General features: G+C 36.1%; 1 protein-coding gene across 3 annotated transcripts in view; it reads left to right on the top strand.

The window, feature by feature from the left end:
- The window catches only part of GMDS (GDP-mannose 4,6-dehydratase), a 614,085-nt gene that overhangs the window by 126,616 nt on the left and 466,750 nt on the right, over positions 1-20,719 (top strand). For 2 of the 3 annotated variants that reach the window (XM_004753606.2, XM_045089644.1), the window contains exon 2: positions 12,660-12,704. In XM_004753606.2, coding sequence (XP_004753663.1) covers positions 12,660-12,704 — 45 coding nt within the window. Of the gene's footprint in view, positions 1-4,818; positions 4,890-12,659; positions 12,705-20,719 lie in introns of all 3 variants that reach the window. The other variant, XM_045089647.1, reaches the window with a different exon arrangement.

Genomic DNA, 20,719 nt, shown 5'->3' with positions numbered 1-20,719 from the left:
AGTTAATAAATGTAAACTGCTGAAAACACAACCTATCACTGTACTGTCCAAAATTGTAGCCATAAGCCATCTGTGGCTATTGAACAATTAAGGTATGGATAAAGGACTGAGGAAATGAATTTTTAAAATGGAAGCAATATAAAATATATTTCTATTAAACATAACTCTCTTGTTTTGGTAGGATTACATTTCAGTGTATTTCTCACTTAAACACACCACCGATTTTGTTGATGTCAACTAATTACTCACTCAGAATGATTTTTTTCCCGAGTTCTATCTAACATTGTAGTGCATTTGTTGATTTTATGCAGACATCAGGACTTACAGGGATACATGTACCTCATCATTGGTAATTAAATTGAAATGTTTATATTTTTTAAATAAAATATAATTCTTTTCCAGTTCAAATAACTATAGGCCAGTTTTAGAATTTAAAACAAAGTCACATTACTGCCACAGAATTGAATGCAGACACAGAAATAGTACTATGATCAGAGCAATGAAGACATAAAGAGACTGGAAATTCCGTGATTAATTTGCAGTATGCTCTGCTGGAGCAAAGTAGAAAAAAACTTTGTTGTGTAAAAAATTTTTAAAGAAAATAAAGTGGGTAGTATAAAGAGATATTTAAAATAAATCCTTAGAAGATTTGAAGTTTCCTCTCAAAAATCAAAAAGAATTAATGTTGTCTGAAATCTGAATTAAATATTGAATACATTTAAAATTTTAACAGTCTGTGAATTTGTCACTCTGGATGCTTATAAAATAGCTTGAGTTAATTCACAAAAAAGGAAACCAATTCTAGTTGGAGAGAGAAAATAAATTATTTGCTACTGAAGTTTTATTAGAAAAGATAAAAAATATATATAAAATTTTAGTGATATTTAATTAAGTTGCCAGTTGTCTATAGAATACAAGGTTTTTCTAACACTATAAAAGATCAATTGATTTGAAATTTGAAAAATTTCAAGTGTATTTCTTTATCTTTAGACAAGTTGTATGATATATGAGTTACTGCCTAGTTACTACTTTAGATATCCTTTTTCTCAAAGGATTTAAAAATTTACAAAGAAATAATGTAAAATTTTGGTGAGAAATACCAATTTTATAGCTTAGATATTTTTGAAAGTTCTGTATATCAAAGAAGAATTTCAGATGGATATGAAAAAATTTCTATTACATTAGGTATGAATCCAACTATGGCAAGTGAAATATTTGCATTTATTAAAATTTTAAAGTAAAGACTGATGTTTCTTTTATTGCTTTATTCCCCTATATTCTGAAGCAGACTTAAAAGATGTCATACTGTAGTTAAAATTTTTCAGTCTATACATTCACATATATGAATCATTGTCAGTTTATAAACCTGTTGAAGGAAATAGAGGACATGAACTCAGTGATCTTGTCCTTTTTGCGAGCACACATGGTGTAATCATGGATGAGTTTTACAAAGATTTCTGTAATATTTACTCCACTGTAAGATTTTTTTCTTTCTTGAAACAAAAAGGATGCTTGCCAAATATTTAGTAATTATAAAGAAAACATGCAGTATGATTTATGTTTTTCTCAGTCATTTGAAGCTCTAAGGAAAGGAAAAATTTGTGATCCTAGTGAGGGAGGTGTGAGAATTCATATTAAATTTTAATTTTTTATAGTCAATAATAATGAATTTATACATCTTTCAACATGAATCAATATGTAGAATATTTTAGTTAATAGTAGCATTAGATAACTGACTATAGAAACTAGAAAAAAAAATTAAAGAACACTAGTAGAGTTGCTTTCCAGTGTATGGAAATACTCATTTGGATTCACTGTTAATACTTGACATAAGAGTGAGTTAATGTGAACAGATATGGATTTTAACCTGGTAACCTTTTGATCCAAAATCAAGTCAATTTTTCTTAAAAAAAAAAAAAGTGAACAAATTATGCCAGTGTATATGATGAATATATTTTGTTTTTTTAAAGATTTATTTATTTATTAGAGTGAGAGAAAGAAAGTGAGCAGAGGGAAGGGGCAGAGGGAGAGGGAGAAAGAATCTTCAAGCAGACTTCCCACTGAGCAAGGAGCCTGATGTGAGGCTTTATCCCAGGATCCTGAGAGACTGTGACCTGAGCTGAAATCAAGAGTCAGATGCTCAACTGACTAAGCCATCCAGGTGCCCCTATGTATTTAATGAATATTAAAGGGAATTTTTTTGGTTTTTTTTTGGTATTCAGTTTTTAGAAGACTTTTAAGTATATTTGATACAACCTAGATATGTGATTCTCCTTTTTCAGTTATCAATTCTATGAAATCTAAATACAGATCAAGTACTTCTTAAGAAAATTTAGGTCTGAATTGAGATGTATTCTAAGTGTAAAATAACAGATTTTTGAAGATTTTAATACAAAAAAGAATGTGCAACATCTCATTAATAATTTTTATTTACATACTGATATAACATTTTGAATATATTTGATTAAATAAATTTATTAAAATTAACTTTTGCCTTTTTCTTTTTAACTTTTTAAAATTTGGTTGCTAAAAAATTGAAAATTACACATATGGCTCAAATACATTTTGGTTGGTCAGCACTGGCCTAACACATCATAGGTATCCAGTGAATGAATGTTAACATTAATATGATCACTAATATAATGATGATGATGATGAAGATGTTGTATATATTACTTGTCCTCTCACTAGAAAACTCCTTAAAAGTAGGAAATATATCTTATCCTTATTTTTATTTGCCATATCACATTGAGTAGTCCTGTATTTTTTAGAGGTTGTCCATCAGTGAATTGATTGCCTCAAGATCTGCTTTTAACATTACAAGTGCAGAGCTGTGTTGTTGGTTTTTGTGTGTGTTTTTTTTTTTTTTTTAATCCTAGGGATAATGGCATAGAAATCCCTTTGAGTCTGTGCACATGTGTACATATGCACACGCACGCACACATACACACGCACACACACACGAGTGTTTTGTTTAGTGTACTGGAAGGTGGGGTTATTTAAGCATTCATAAATCATAATTGTGGATTATTCCAAAAGTAATTTGTACTTATGTTTAAAAATTATTTTTCAGTAAACTTAGAGTTTTTATATTTTTTTAGGTAATTGAAAAGTTTTAAAAATTGTAGCACTGGCATCTTGTTTTAGTTGAAGCACTTTTATTTTGATTGAAGGAGAATTATTATGGAAATAAGACTACAGTTAGGTTTAGACAAATTGGTTTCATACACTGCCAAGTTCTCTAACTAGCTCTATGACCTTGAACAAGGGATTTAAGCTTTCTGAACTTCAGTTTTCTAATCTGGAAAAATGGGGATAATATCAGTTACCTCACCAGGATGTTGTGAGAGATATAAATGGGAAAAATATCTTAGAGTACTTAGCTATCAGAGGAATTATAGACATGTAGACTATTATTATTTTGATTGAAATAATCATACATATTTTGAAGAAAATATGTGTTGTAATATAAGGTTGAGTTAACCATGTCTATTAAAATGTGATAACTTATGTGAATTTTAAGCATAGTGTTGTGGTATAAAAAAAATATGCTCTCAATTTTCCCAAATGTATGATGTCAATCTACAAAATGTAGTCAAATAGCCCAAATAAGTAATAAACATTAGTAGAGAGACTAGCTGGGAAAGAAAGCAGTAGTTAGGCTTTTCAGTTTTGTAAGATTAGATTGAAAGGTACATATGATCAGGTTAGACTGAACTAGAGTTACCTGCTTTTCAGTCGAAGACCCTGACAATATTGGGAATTTGGACTTTGGTGCTGCTGTGACTAAGATGGGAGGTTGTGTCCAATCCCTGTTAGGGCAGATATTATTTTTACTTGGGAGAATCTCTGCCCCTCCTCTTCACCCTTACCCCTGAATGCCCTTACAAAACTCTGGTCTTCAGTAGAGTGCAATCTTGATAAGGTTTTTGTCCTATAAGTCAAGATTCTTGAAGGTGTGGGGTTGAATAAAAGCTAAGCTCCTTTGCTGTTGGTGAGAGAAAACAAAATGACAAGATAAAAATAGCTTAGGGGCACCTGGGTGGTTCAGTGGGTTAACCCTCTGCCTTCTGCTCAGGTCATGATCTCAGGGTCCTGGGATCAAGCCCCGCTTGGGGCTCTCTGCTCAGCAGGGAGCCTGCTTCCCCGATCTCTCTCTGCCTGCCTCTCTGCCTACTTGTGATCTCCCTTTCTCTCTGTCAAATAAATAAAATAAAATAAAATAAAATAAAATAAAATAAAATAGCTTAAAGCATAACCACTGTAGAAGTTGGAGCTGTCTCTAAGTATCTCACAAATAGCTACCCCCCCCCCCCCGATGTTTCTGTGTCAGGGCTGAGCTATCTAGAAACGTACCTAGATTGTGTGGCCTAAAAGGCAGTGACACTGGAAAGAGAGTTGCAAGATAATGGAGACACATATTTTTAAATATGTGACTCTCCCTCCCCCCAAAATGATTTCTGATAACTTCTCTGAGTGGTAGAACCCAATGTCCAATATAATACAACAAATAACTGGAGAGACTTCCTAGCCCACAAACTGAGTTTTACCAGTTGGACCCACCCACGGACAGGACACTCCAGGGGAATCAACATTGTTTGTTTGTGTTAGGACCTCTGTGATTTACAGTCATTTCTACAACACTTTGTTTTCTGGCTCTGAAAGTTAGTTAGCTTTATTAGGTTTATGATAAGTAGGTTTCTGGGTAGATGCTTACAAATTTTTTCATTTAGATTTGTGTATAGATGTTTGAATTTTATCTGTTTCAGTGATTTTAAGTTATGTAAGTCACAGTTCTTATTTTGTATCATTCTTCAGTGATTTACAGTGTCTCCAGGGTGATGGATATTCCACATTGCAGAACAGATTTGAAATGCATCAGGGAGCCTGTAAGTGATATTTCTGTCATAGTATGTGCATATTTTAGGTACAGTCTTACCTGGATTGTGCCAATTACTTATCCCAGAAAGAAATTGAGTTAAAAGATTGTAAATAGTTAAATTCTGCTTGTTACCAACAGTGTCATTTTAGTAGCAACCTGTTGAATGCATGTGGATGGGGAAAGATAGAGTCATCAATATGTATGTATTCTTTTATTATTATTATTATTTATCAATAATAATATTATTTATTACTTTTATTATTTATTATTATTTATTATGTATTCTTTTATTTTTTATTATTTATGGCCTTTTTAAAAAAAGATTTTATTTAATTATTTGTCAGAGAGAGCACAGGCAAACAGAATGGCAGAGGGAGAAGCAGGCTCCCTGCGGAGCAAGGAGCCCGATGTGGGACTCAATCCCAGGACGCTGTGATCATGACCTGAACCAAAGGCTTAACCAACTGAGCCACCCAGGCGTCTCTATTTATGGCCTTTTTAAAGTTGTAAACAAAAGTACATTTGTTCTGTCTTCCTCCCTTAGCCAGGACACAAATTATAAAAAGAACTGTACAAGGAAGAGTTAAAAAATCAGGTAAATACTAAAATTTCAATAATTCTTGTCTTTTCAGTACAATTTTTTTTCATTCTAAATTTAAAGTTTTTCATTAAACGTGGCCTTGAACACTGGACAAAGTATAGCACTGTTTTAGTTTTGAGTACCTGTAAAAAATCATTTCCTGTGTAAATCACTTGGATGAATAGAACTACGTAAGCATATACTTTACAAAAAAACAGGCTTTAATTGTATGGACTGTCACTTTGAGAGATAATGAGAAAGGGAAAAGGAAAGAGAGAGGAACTCTATTTTCAAAATTTGTGTGTGTATACACACACACACACACATACACACACCACAAAGAGATTTTTACCACAAAGAGATTATTATTTAAGCATGAAGTTTACTGGTAATTTATTATTAACTTCCCTACAGATCTATACAAGTCTTTATCAATGTATCTGGAACCCTGAGTTATAAAAACTTTGAGGTAGTATATTGTTCTAAACTTGAAAGGAGTTATTCACACCAGCACTGAACTAGCCAGTTAGGCAGATATTTAAAAGGATTTTGACAGGGATATGTTTCTTGTATTTCCTCTGTTTTTTTCCAGCTTGATTTCATGCTCAAGTGTGGTGATTTATATCTCCAGGGCACAGTGCCATCCAGTATAGAAGAGGTCAATATGGTAGTATTTCATAGCTTTTCTTTTATCTACACAGCCTTGCCACCTTCTGTCCATGACTCATGCATCTACTGGTGTTCCTGATAGCAGAACATTTAATTAGCTGGACAGGTTACCTGGTTACTATTCTCAATCTGTCCACGTGTGGGTTTGCTGATGCATTGGAAATGTGGAGGTCTGAGCCAGTGCAGGAGCATAATCCTATCTAGGCCAGGAAATGCCTGGCTTCCCAGATACTTCTCAGAGCAATAGGGCAGGGACTAAATCTCTTATTTCCTTCCTGTACTTTATTCCATAACACCTATGGCCCAAGTGGATGTTTGATATTCACTAATCTGGGACACTTTGTATTGTTAATGAATTCTACAGAGACCACATTTTATGTTAGAACATTGGTAGATACATCATTATGGAGTGATTGATCCTATTAGTGAAGAAATTATTATATAAATAATTTGTTACAAATATATATATATACACACATAAATGTGTGTGTTGTCTTTCTAATTATATAATTAAAAATTATATCTCTGTACCTTATTAATAACTCTTTCCTTTCTACCCCTTATGTTAACTCTTTAATCCCATTTTCCTTAAAGCACTTGTCTAATTATAGAAGTTTATTTTACTGTGTTGAAATTGATGATATTACAAATGCTGGATTGTGCAAATGCAGATGAAATTCAAATTCTGGTATTTGCATTCTTCTTGGTAATTAAACTAAGAAGGTACAATAATCATTTGCAATTTGAAAGGAACATGTATTTTAAACCAACTAATGATGGGAGTTCTGCCACTGAAAGTATGCTAAACTGTTTCAGAATATTTTTTGAGTAGTTTATATTAGAGATAAAAATTAATCAGTTTTATTTATGTTCTAGATATTTATAAGAACAAACCAATGGGCAAAATATAGCCTTACTAGAAAAATGGAAAAAAGATGAAAAGATAAAAATAAATAATTCCTAGAAGAAATAGAATATATGATCATAAATAAAAACTCTCCAGTCTTAATACTAGCCAAAAAATGAAAACCATCATTTTTTGACCTGTAAAATTGGGAAAAAAATGTTTTTGAAAAATTAACATATTAGGTTATTGCTTTTCTCTGACATTTTTTCATAAGTAAATATTTTTTAAAAAATTTACCATGGGTACAAGACTGAACATTACAATCCTACGTAGTATAACTGGGGGTATCTGGCTTCTTTTTAAAATGTTTCTTTCATCCTTCCAGCTCATGGTGGTTTACTGGAAAGTCTAATGTTTGGCAACAGAGCCATTGTCACTTCTTGATGTATAGGTATGAGGCACATGTGCAATGGCTTCACACCTGTTAGAAGGGCTTGTTCCCTTACAAATGGAGGGAATGGGTGGTTACAGGAAGAATATCTTAGTTGGTGGGCACAATTAATTCTTTATCATTCAGAGTTTGTTGGTAACATTTTTGGATTACAGTGCTCCTTTCTAAGAAAGTAAAAAAAGGGAGTGAAAGTCCATTTTTCCGTGGCAGCAGCTTTTATGGGGAAATAATTATTAACTTTGAAAGACTACATACAGGAATTGGAAATTACTTATGTTTTAAATATTGACGATATCCTGGTTTCCTGTCTACCACTTGGTCAGCTAGCTTTCACTCCACTGATAATTGTTGGCTGTATTGTTGTTCTTTGTTGTTCTTCACTGGATAATGCATTAGTGTGTTTTACATGGTTCTCAACTGTAGACATTAGTCCAGTCTCTTCATTTTTTTTTTTTTTTGCAGTATTTTATAGTGAAAATTCTGAGGTCTGGGAGTCTGAAGACTTTTTTGGGGTGGGGGGGCAGGTACTGCTACTTCCAAACTGTGTGACTGTACACCAAACATTTAAATGTTTTTAATCAATTTCCTGATCTGTAAAGTGACAGACTTGAATTAATTAACCCTATGGTCTTTTGAATTCTGTGAATTTGAAAACGATTTTATGTAGTGATTTGTGTTACAAACACGAAAACATGAGCCAGAAAAAATACTTTTCAAAAACATTCTGATTCTGTATTCTCCACACATATCTACATTGCCAATCTTCCCATTGGAAGTTTTCTTCTTTTTTAATTTTTTAAAATTTATTTGACAGAGACACAGTGAGAGGAGAACGTAGCGAGAGGAGAGCCGGGGGAGTGGGAGTGGGAAGCCTCAGCAGGCTTCCTGCTAAGCAGAGAGCCCCATGAGCCAGATGACCTGAGCAGAAGGCAGATGCTTAACCTACTGAGCCATCCAGGCGCCCTCCCACCCCCAGTTGGAAGTTTTGATTCTAATTTAGAATTGTGTCCTGTGTTAGTCATCGAGGTGTTTGCATCTCTCTTATGGAGAGGTATAGATACTTTGATACTGTAATTGCTGTTAGCTGAAAAGATGCTTATTTTAGAGTAATTAGAACTTACAGAATTACAGAACATAAAGGGCAGTGTAAATTGGTGCTTTCTCCCCCTACAAGAGGGATATTCTATTATCTGATGCTTGAGATGATCTAAACAAAGGAATTCATTTATTAGTGGTGTGATTTCTCTAGCCCAATACTACTTATCTTATACAGTGTTAAAAGAAGCTGCCAAATGGTTCTTAGGCAGAAACACACTGTATGATTTAGCATGCATTTCAAAGGAACAAGGTTCTCAAATTGCATATAAGAAAGTGTCCTTTTCATTTGTCCTTCTGGGCTATAAGTGCATCCATGTTTGAAGGAAGAGGAGAAATGCTAGTTCCCTGCAGGAAGGTAGACTTCCTGGCTCATACGTATTTGGATGTGGGCTGGAGGATCAGTCAGTGGCTAATACAGCATTTTGTGGTCATCGGTAGAAGAGGTAAAATTTCTGTACTTCCTTCAGCTTTTTATAGATGTGTAATTTTAAGTAATTTTAATACTCTAGTCAGAATATGATTGAATTAATTTTTTGAATTATTCTTTATTGTTATGGTGCTGATCTGGAACATTTTTTTTTTTTAAGATTTTATTTATTTATTTGACAGACAGAGATCACAAGTAGGAAGAGAGGCAGGCAGAGAGAGAGAGGAAGGGAAGCAGGCTCCCCGCTGAGCAGGGAGCCTGATGTGGGGCTCAATCCCAGGACCCTGAGATCATGACCTGAGCCAAAGGCAGAGGCTTAACCCACTGAACCACCCAGGCACCCCAAATCTGGAACATTTATGAGTATTCCATGAAAGGTGAAAAATAGAGATACCCAAATATTGGGACTCTAGGCATCAGGGGCACCTAAATCGGGCACTTTGGGTCCCCAGGCAGTGGCCCCGCTTCTTTGGCCCCACTTCCTTGGCTCCAGAGCTCTGAAATAATACATCCACAGCCAATCCAAGTCCATCTTCAAGCAATACTGTACTGCTTCCTGTATAGTGCACATGCCCAAACAAGATCTGAGAATTCTCACGTGCTATGTACTGTCGTCTTCCTCTGAGTTCTGCAGTGTTCTAAAATTACATGATGTCGCTTAATTAGAACTAGAAGCACTGATTAATCCATAAAACACTCCATAATGGGAAATGATTAATTTGGTTTAAAAATGAATCTGTTATGATCTTTTGTTCTTTTGTTGGTTTTTTTTACTTGTTTTGGTAGGTCCCAGTTGGAGGAGGTTGAGGAGAGTGGTTGTTTTCTAGGTCAAAATAATGGACAACTTGGATTCCAGTTCTGGCTTTGCCTCTGTTGTGTGATATTATGCAGATTGACTTCTGTCATGTGCCTTATTTACCTCAGGGGCCAGTGGCTCTTTGCCTCTCCGGCCAAGTTCTTGCAAGAATAAGATAGAAAATGTTACAGTCATGGTGATTACTTAAATCTGTGTAGCATTTAATATGAAATGGATACCCTTAATAACCATGTACAAAATTAAATTTAAGAGTCACAATTGGGACATTATCTCTTCAGTTAAAAAGTTTTCTCTAACAAGGATTGAACCCAGGCTGGAATTTGTATTGGATTAGTTGTGTTCATAGCAAATGAGTTGGAAATTTAGTTCATTTAGTTCCTTGTTTTCTGAGGAATTAAGTATTGGAATTTTTAATGTCAGTTGTAGGTTCTCAGTTGCAATGACATTCCAGTTATGAAGTCTTACAGAAGCTTTCTCCAACTGCCCTGCTCTTATAGAGGAGGCAGAAACAATGATCTTGTTGGCTTGGCTGACGCCTGCCTGCTTAGATACTGTGTCTCCCTGTGGAGTCCCCTCAGGGGCTCAGGGAGAAGACAAGCGGAGGCCAGCTGGGCTCCCTAGGTCTGAGACCAGGAGCCTTTGCTCTGCTCCATTTCCCACTCATTGTGCAGCTCAGGCCCTATCACTTGAGAGACCTGGCAAGGAAGTCAGGAGGAAGTGAGTGCCCTGCTGGTTCAGAATGTTCCAGTGTGGTTGGAAAGTTTGAGAAGGGCCCTGGGTGAGAAGAACAAGACCTTATTGACAGGGTTCAGGCCTGGTCAGGTCTGTTTCACATCAGCTTTCTGAATAATCACAGCTTTCCCTGCCCCCATGGATCTCTAGCACTTTCACCTCTGCTTTTTAAAAAAAAACAAAAAACAAAAAACAAAAGACAAACAAACAAACAAAAAACACTGTATACAGCCATGGTAGAACACAAAGCATTTTAACTTTTTATTCCAAGAGAAATTATGAGATGTATGAAAAGTATGGTGTTGCTTGCTTGAAAATGACAACACTGATACCAACAACAAAACAAAACTTTATACATTCTAGGGCTTTCCAAACTACTGTAAAATTAATCTTCTTATTGTAAATACTTTTTCTATTAAGGAGCTTTCTCACTGATTGGTTTATAAGACTACCCATTATTCTCAAATTTCCGATAGTCATATAGACTGGCCTGGCCTGTCCTGGTCTGAATTGCTCAGCCCTCTTACCTGATATAGTTTGCATGTTAGGTATTTAAAAACCATGCAATTGCATCTATATCAAAAGATCGAGAGGAAAAGGAATATGCCAAACCATTTCTCTTCTTCTCTACATGAGTCTATAAACCAGAATATTTATGTCAAGAAGTCAGAAGAAAATCTGCTGGAGGTTTTAATGAACCACAAAATGTGTCCCTTGTATACCTTGCCTTGTCATCCTACCTGAATTTATGTGTGATTCCTACATTAATGTAGTAAACACTCTCTTGGCAGCCCTGTCATTTTCAGGACCCATAGGGTGTCTCCATTTCCAGCTTTAAGTCAGCTAGTGACAATAATAAGGCTTGTTTCATTTTTCTTTTTCCTGGAATATCTGGTGGGAACTTTTGAAGCTCAGAGGGATATTTTAAACTTTTTTGAACTGAGAAAACTGAAGAAAACCCAAATGTTCCCAACTACTTTTGAATACACAGATTTCCAGTAGTAGTGGGAGCCTCCCATTTTTATGTTTAAGTCTGTATGGGATGGAGAGGACTTACCCAGGCTAAAAGCAGGTGAGCAGTTAACAGGATTGATTGCAGAATGTCTACCCAATTCATATTTAGAACAAGGCTGGTGGCTTTTTATAGTACCTCTAGAACACTGATTTCTTACCCTTTGGCCTCCAAATAGTTTTATTTGATGACTTTCATACTTTCTTACCCTAAAAGTGGCACATGAAATATTTTAGTTTAAAAACCACTGCCCCTTACGTAGAAATTTTTCCAAGAGTTATTAAAAACCAGTTGAGAATCTGTGTTTAGTCAGATACCTTCATCTTAATGAAGGGATTAAGATGCATCCTAATTTACAAAAAATAAACATCCTCTTTTATTTAAAGTTTATGAATGTATGTATATGCATACATATTCAGTGATAATAATACAAACCTTATTCTGTTTAACACTCTCTCCCATCCCTAAAACTCTTTTTTTAGTTACTTTCCAGAACCCTTGAGTTAGAAGCCAACCCCCACCAGTGCCTAGAAGGTCTTCCTCAACAAAGGCACTCATCTTCCTCCTCTCTGCCACAGTGTCTTTTTTCAGTAATGTTAATAATGTTCTGGTGTTCTACCTCCTTACACTCACCTGCATTTTCCCCAAGTCCCTGCAGCTCCCATCTCATTCCTTCACTCGAGATTCCTTTTTCACAACCGCCTAGAATTAGTCTGATTCCTGTTTTACGTTCCTATAGTATTGAGGTCTGCTTTGCTACACATATTTTGCATATTTCACACGGCTAGTAAGTGGCAAAACCTAAACCCACATCCATCTGAAGTGTCATGTTTTCTCTGTTGCCCCATACAATGTCCCTGGATTTTGTTTCTTACTCAGTAAATAGGACAATGATAACACTCAACCATGCTTCTCTGGTGCCCAAGTGAAATAATGTCTATGAAAATGCTTACTGAACAGTGGAAAGTGTAACACCATTCTGTTTTTACCATCACTAGCTGTATTATTTTTATTCTGGTTGCCATGATCCTTAATTTAAGTTCATGTAACTCCTTTGGTGCGTTTCTCAAAGCTCTCAGTCTTGACTGCCTTCTATGCTAGCTGCGATGGGTCTGACAATTGTCTCTTTTCCTTTTCTTCCCAGGATGGTTCATACTTGGCTGAGTTCCTGCTGGAGAAAGGCTACGAGGTGAGTGACTCAGTGAGCAAGCACAGGCTGGTGGAATCACTTGGACACAGTGGCCTCCTGCTTCCTCTGCCGCCGTCCTCCTGTGTGTGTTTTCCATTGAAACTCTGATAACAAATCAAAATCAGGGGAAGAATGTGCCTCTTGAATTGTAACCATGCCAGCTCATTGTGCTATTTATCTGCTGGTGAGCACTGGTGGCTTCCCCCTGTTCCTTAGTGTTTAACTGCTTTGCACGCTTTCCACATTCTCAGATAAAGCAACCTGGGTAAGCTAAAAGCTATAACATTATGAGGGTTAATTTATGATGTAATGTGTTACATAAAAAAGTCCCACTCACAGTGAAGTCACTTAATTCGGAAATTGCACAGAGCAATAAAAACTAAGCTGATCTTTGGCAAGCTTGAATGAAACATTTACACTCAGAGGTTTTTTCATTCTAATAGGCAGCCATATATTTTATGGATGCCAGCACTTCTGGGTTTGCTGCTTGGTGTCATTATCATTGTCATCTTCTTTTTCTCCTCTTTTGCCCTCCCCTTGAACATTTTCTGCTTTTCTTAAAGGAAATGGGTTTTACGTATTAAGTTTGATGTGTGTAAATCTTACTTTTTCTAAGGACAATTTTCTGTATATGAGTTCATGCTGTACAGAGAACAAAAACCTATATAGTGACCTATATATTCTGGCCTGGTTTGGGAGTATATATATTAACAAATTTGGATTCTCTGGATTATTCTGATTATAGATGTACTATTTTTAAAAAATGCGCACTGTGGGGAGATAGGAAAAACAATAGCTAGGAATTTGGCATCTAAATGCCAGCAGGATCTGAAGAAAAGGAAACAACTTTTCTTATTGTAACTCATAATCTTCTCTAAGAACATTGACTTTTAGACTTTCAGAAGTAATAGCACATATGTTTAGCATCTTCTATTCCTTTACCTAACCAGGTCGTTTTATATCTTGCAAAAATATCAAAATAAGCCAAATATGAATATGAAAGTATACATATACACTTGTGTTCATATACAGATTCCTGTAATTGAGTGATAACATACGTATTCTGCAGAGCAGAGAATTTTAGAGTAGATCATATATAGAGTTGGTTTTAGATAAAGACTAAAAATTTATTCAGACTACATTTAATAAATCTAAAAGGGAAGGATTGGCAGAGAAATTACTTTGTTTCAGGTGTTGGCAACAGCTAAGAGGTATTTGGTAGCTAGAGAGGAGTTAGTGATTTATCTGTGTATCAAGTGAACCAAGAGAGGTAACTTAGTAAGACCGGATGGGGTTCAGGATGTGCTGCCCCAAGATGTGGTACCTTAGCATATTGAGTATTTTAAGCCTAAGGAGTTTAGAAACCAGAGGCAGTTTGAGAAAACCGAGAAATTTCTCCTATTAATCTTTGTTGATTTAATGTGGAGGGGGAAAAAAGTTTTCCTCAACCCTCTTAGGGTCCCTGGCAGGGTCTGAAAATAAAACTGAAAAGCATGTAAGTTTATTTTCTGTAAGTTTAATGTGACTGGAAACTTTTATAATTAAATGAAGATCCAAAGAAACCATTAAGGTTAAGTATTTTTATGTTAGGTTTGGTGGAGAATGGGTGGTGTTGGAGAAATATGACAGGTCAGGGAGTATGAAATAAGTATGGGAAACCTAACAAGATCTGTTTGTTTGGATTCTTCTTGGCATCCCCTCGTCTTCAGAGATAAGGATATTCGTTTTCTCCCATTATAGTGGTGGGCACCTCTCACTGGAGCATTCGTGACTATTTCAGGAGAGAAGAGCAGGGTGAAAGTTAGAGAGACTTTTCTGCTTCTATTGTTTTGTCAGATTACTTTAGCTTAAAATATTCCATACATCAAGGTGCCATATTTTGGGGTAGCGTGTCCTGAACCCCATCATGGTCATTGCAGTTTTGAAGAGTGAGGTGGCATGTCAGAAGGAGTGCTTAAATTGCATGGATGTTGAAATTTACTTCCAAGGAGGACATGGGGAACTAAGAGGTGAGATGAGGATGATGGCAATAAATAGTATCTGCAGCCAGTCCAGAGGAAAACGGAGCAGGTATGATGGTGTGAGGTGGAGTAGTCACTGTGATAATGTGGTGGACTAGTGATAGGGCCTGGGGTTAACGTGGATATGGTCGATGGTGAGTAGTCTCAGTCAGCATGGTGGTGCTGTTAGCATTACCGGAACTTGCTAGGCTTCTTATAGGCACAGAGACAGACAAAGCTCTTCTTAGGTGGCTTGTTAAGGGATCAGCAGACTTCAGAAGATGGGTAGTAATGTTCCCAAATGGATGACAGACTTAGAAATAAGTGTAATGAGAACCTAGGACTGCCAGGTGAGCTACAAATGTTTTTGTTCCATTGACATTCGAAGTCATAAGAGCAGATTTGATTCTGATAAAGACAATAGAAGGCCCACTTGGCAAATCACAGTTAGTGGGAGAAATGAATCATTGAAACAATGATTGGCAAGAGAAGAGAGGTTTAGGAGTGAGATCCATAAATTAATAGAAAGAGATAGTATAGATAATACAGGAGAAATGTATAGAACTATAAAGTATAATCAGAAATGACTCCTTCTCGTAGTCAGGGGAAATATGAATTTTGTAGAACTAGGGGAGCGAAAAGGTAATTATCCATATTGTATTCAATTTTAATAGGCTGCTGTCTTCCATTTTAAGAGATGGCTATAAATGGGGGATAAGTTATTAAGGGAAATCTAACAATGGCACAGACTTCATCTTTTTGAGCTTGGGCTGAAGGAAATTTTTCGAAGAGGCTGCATTGAAAATTTTCCAGAGTTATCAATCAGCAGTCTCTGGTTGCTCAAGACCATGAGCAAGATAATATGGTTAGTAAATTTCATGCAGTAGGGTAAGAGGAGACACCCGTCTGTACCTGAATCCAGAAGGTCAACATCAGCAATTTGAATGAGCACAGACTTTAACTCAGCAGCTCAACCTGTAATGTGCTTCAGAGTCACCCAGAAGCCCCATAAAGACGAGGATGACTGTTTCTGGGTCTGGGAATCAACCTTTCTAACAAGCTCCCACCTGTTGCTGATGCCACTCTCCTGGATCTTACAGGTTGGGAACCAGTGCCACTATAGTTTCAAATGAGGTCCTTTAATCGTAAGACAAAGATGAACACAATTTCTTAAGGTACCTTAGTTTGTGGGGCTTTCCTTCTCTGAGTTCGTATACTATTTAGAATTTAGTCTTTGTATAAGGAATATCCGTAATCTAAGGAAGAGTTGCAAACAATATACTTTGGGGTAGCAGAGTGCGAATCAGGAACAAATAAACATGGGGAAGAAGAGCTATAGATTCTGTGAATATGCTTAATAATGAGGATGAAGGGCAAATTTTAATTGTCTAGCAATGGCGAAGTCAACCTGTCATTGTGAAGGTGGGGAGGCATGGATTCTGTTGGAGAAGCAGTAGTCAACTGGAAGGGGGCAAACTGAAGAACAGAGATAGGTTGGTGGGGTAGTAGTGACGTGGCCACATAGGCAAAGGCAAACACTATCTACAGAATTAGCATAGCACAGTTACATATATTCCTTACTTTTTAGCTGGCTAACTTTAAAGCAAAAATAGACATTTGCATATGGCTTGAGAAAAGGAATATCATGTATGAATAGTCTGATAGTTATGGTTAAAAACCTTGTGTGACCTCACACAGTAGATTCTGAAAGGTGTGGGACCTTCTAATGTGGCCAGTGAAATCCATGCATCTGGTTCTGAATGAACTACTTATTTATTTATTTAAAGATTTTGTTTATTTATTTGAGAGACAGAGCATGAGCAGTGAGGAGGGGCAGAAAGAGAGAGAGAAACACTCCCCGCTGAGCAGGGAGCCCGATGCTGGACTCCATCCCAGGACCCTGGGATCATGACCTGAACTGAAAGCGGATGCTTAACCAGTTGAGCCACCCAGGTGTCCCTGAATGAACTATTTAATATGAGAAAGTGAAGGATTGCTTTATTCCTGGTCCAATTCTCACTGAGAAGAGACTCTGTTTAAAGGTTTAAAGTTATAGTTTTTAGTGTTGCTTCTTTTTTTAATTGTACTTAACATTAATTATTAAAGAGAGTGCAAAGAGAATGAATCTAACACTTACTATTTATAGAATATAGGTGTCATCTCATGAAGAGGGAAACTAAGAATTATCAGGTTTTATTTAAAAAATCGCCCTTTAGGGTTGCCTCAGTGGCTCAGATGGTTAGGCCTCTGCCTTAGGCTCAGGCCATGATCCCAGGGTCCTGGGATCAAGCCCTGCGTTGGGCTCCGGGCTCAGCAGGGAGTCAGCTTCTTCCTCTGCCTCTCCTCCTGTTTGTGCTCTCTGTGTCTCTTTCACTCAAATAAATAAATAAAATCTTAAAAAAAAAAAACACCCTTTAAAACTTTGAGTATTTAATTCTACAGTTGTTGAAGTGCAAAGCATAATTCTCCCTTAAGCCCCATCAGCCAGCTTCAGAGCAAGGGAAGTGGAAGAGGCCATCTAGCTCACTGTGGCAAGGAGGCCCTTAGGCCTGGGTGCCAGATAGCCTGTGTTCTAATCCTCATTTGCCACCCCGCTGGCTATGTAGTCATGGGCAAGTCACTAGGCCTTCCTGAGACTTGGTGTCTCAAGTAAAATGGGTTGATAAAAGTACCTGTTTCCTTACATTGTCTTGAAGATTAGGTGAGACAGTACATGGAAAACAGTCCAGAGAAGCTCTCTGGGATTTGTGGGGCTTTAGTTGATATAAGAGTGACATGGTGACCCAGTACTTGATGCTGACAGCCCTAGGGATACAGATTTCATAAAAGGCTTCTTGGTCCAGTTTTTTAATTAGCATTAGTGAAAGGCAGACCTATTATATTTCCTAGGATCTTAGCTCTGTGCGCATTCCTTCTGGGTGTGAGGGGACAGGAACATCGATAGAAGTGAAACTCTGATAAAACTTTCAGGTGCCTTCCTAGCATCACTGTTAGCAGATAAGACAACAACATATACTTTTGTACCCAAAAAACAGAGAAACTAGAAAAACAAAAGACAAAATCAAATCTTTTAAAAGGAAAAATTTGTTTGGAAATAAATGAAATATTTGTATTATGTAATGTGGCAACAAATACAGCACAGCATATCAGAAATTAAAATAAAGAATAGATAAATAGTGGGTTTTCCTTCTAAGAGGAATTATGACCAGGGAGTATGAGGAGCACAGGAAGGAAATGACATATAAGGATTGTCCAGTTGTTATCTGTGGGAGATTATTTGTTAGAACATGGAGTTCCTATTCAACCATTCATGATCTGTGAGAATCTGTAAAATACTTTTTCTGGGTTTCTAGAAGCCTTGGTGAAAAAAGGCAGAAGGATCCAGTTTGTTTTTATGGATTTCATTTTGAGAAGATACTGAGTGTTGGTAGGATCGACCATGTGTACACTTTAGCTTGACAACTTCCACTGGTTGTGTGATGAATCTCAGGCAGTGTCCTCACCTGTAGAATACGTGTAATATAAGGAAGGGTGTTGTGAGGATAAATGATTTAATGTCTGTGAAGAGCAGTGTCTGGCATGTGGTCATTGCCGTGAACATGTTAGCTATTCATGTTACCTATATAACTTGCACTTTTCAAAAGGCAAGTGCTATTAAACATCCCTGGGGAGTTATCCCTGCCTCCAAGAGAATTCTAGACATTGAAGAATTTGAAATCTAGTGGTAGTAATTTTCTGCTTTCTTGATTGAAATAACAAACAGATACCAAAGGATGTGAAATCCAGTGGTAAGAATTTTCTGTTTTCATGATTGTAATAAAAAGTGAACAAACAAATGAGCAAGCATTTCTCTGTTATATTGCCTAATCTGACTCTAGGTTTTAGAGACAGACTAACTTTGTTCTGACGTTGAGATAACTTGAAATTTTCCTTTCATCACTTAGTTAAATTGAACATGAAATTTGTTTGTCAAAATACTCCTTTCTGTTTAAGACCTCAGTTTTTCAGAATTACATTTAGTTTTTGAACAGCTGCAACATAATAGTGATTTTGATTAAGTTTATATGGAGTCATATTCAGCTCATTTATCTTTTCGCTTTGGTTTCCTAACTCTTCATCTCCTTTTCCCCCCAAATCCTTATAAAAACAAACAATAACCTTACATACATCCCTTCTGTAAAGAGAAAGCTGCTAATCTCAAATTCTTAACTAGATTATCCAGTTTGCACACATTTTGGCTTGTCTTAAAGTTTGTATTTCACCTGTCTCTGAAGCAGACAGACTCAGCTTTCATTAGTTCTTAGAATAATACTTGCTGTCATGGATTAAGCATTTGGCAGGTCTTTCTTTCCCTGTATACACATACCAAAAGTTGGGAGTGAGGGGAAATTAAAACACATTTTTTCATATTAAAAAAAAACCCTAGTGCTTAATGCTTTTGGTTATAATTGTGACAAAAAGTCCTATGTTATTTATTTGCTGTGACTTTGTGTAGTTGTCTGATCTTCTATTGAATCTGTCAATATCATTTAATATTTCCACCAGAGCCTTTTATGTTTATATGCAAGGTGTATGTATATGGAGTTTCTCTTTGTTTCAGGATGTTGGAATATGTGACTTAACCAGAATCCAGCAATTATGTGAAAAGATAGACTAATCATGTTATTATTATTATTTTCATTGTTATAATTAAATGATCTGTTTTTACAACATAGAGATTATTTTATGTCCAATGAACTAAAGCTCTACTTACATCTGAGAAAGCTATATTTCAGAAAAAATATGGTGGCAAACACACAGTTTGCCATATGTGAGTATATATGTGAACTTGGTTTTTATTAAACAAAAAATTATTTGTTAAAATTATTTGTTAAACAAAATTATTGTTCGTAGAGCAGTTCAACTTTACAATTAAATAACAACTTAAAAAATTGGAGACTGTGAAGTAGAATAAATTCATGGCTTGATGTGTTATTTTATCTACTCTAAATTAAGAAATGGAGATGTATACCCAAATCTCAATTTAACGTTCCCTAGGTTTTACAGTTTGCCTCCTAAAATTTTAGTCAACGGTTTGTGATGTTCCCTTCTTAAAAATATTTTCATTTTACCACATTTTCTTGGGCTTAGTTCTTTTGGAAAATAGTGTGGATGAGTGCTTTTCTCTTTGGCTAAAGCTACTAACCAAAAGAATTATTAATTGTGGTTGTGTTGTATCCTTTGCAGAAGTTAATTTCTCATGTATGCCATATAAAATGACGATGACATGTCTTTCTATTTGAAAGAAAGTCTTATGTGCTTATAATTCCACACCTTACCCCACCCCCCCATCTGGAATATTTGAGTCATGCCAAGGATTAATTTTGGTTTGAAACAGACAGAAAACGATTGAGTTAAAATATAGAAGTGTATTCAGCTGCAAATGAAACTGCCCAACATACGAAGGAACACTTTTAAAATAAGCGAAGGATTAAAACTGCCACCAGTAGAACTGGAAATTGGGCAGCTGGTGACATAAGCTTGTATTAGCATTGGCAACACAAAGGGAGTGATCTTGACATTAGAAGGAAGTGAGACCAGGTCTTGAACAATTTCTCTTATGTATCCGACACAAATAGTCTTTTCTTTGGTATCAGACAGGTATGCATTCTTGTTCCAAGGACTTTCTTCCCCCTCACACAAATCATGGTTAAGCTAAAGATAAAAATTTAAAAAAGTAAAAAATCCTTTCTTCATTTGAGTTTTCTTTATGTCTTAAATCTAGTAGAATATAAATCTTGTCCCTAATCTATGCTATTTCTTTTCAACAAAGCTGGATAATAGCAGCTGCTGTCTATTTATATTTGTGGACACAGGTATATTTATATATATGTAATAGGTGCACGATGCAAATCTCTGAGGACACTGGGAGGATGTGGTGGCATCACAGCCTCTTGGCCTCATGCTTTGTGTTACAGAGGCTGCAAGGCAGTTTTTACCGATATGATATGGCCTTACGTGGTCTGTCTTCAGTTT

Source organism: Mustela putorius, unplaced genomic scaffold (genome assembly GCF_011764305.1).
Source record: "Mustela putorius furo isolate JIRA1106 unplaced genomic scaffold, ASM1176430v1.1 tig00000117_pilon_pilon_pilon, whole genome shotgun sequence".
NCBI lineage: Eukaryota > Metazoa > Chordata > Mammalia > Carnivora > Mustelidae > Mustela > Mustela putorius.
The sequence above is the reverse complement of the archived record's forward strand: the minus strand, read 5'-3'. Positions and strand labels throughout refer to the sequence as shown.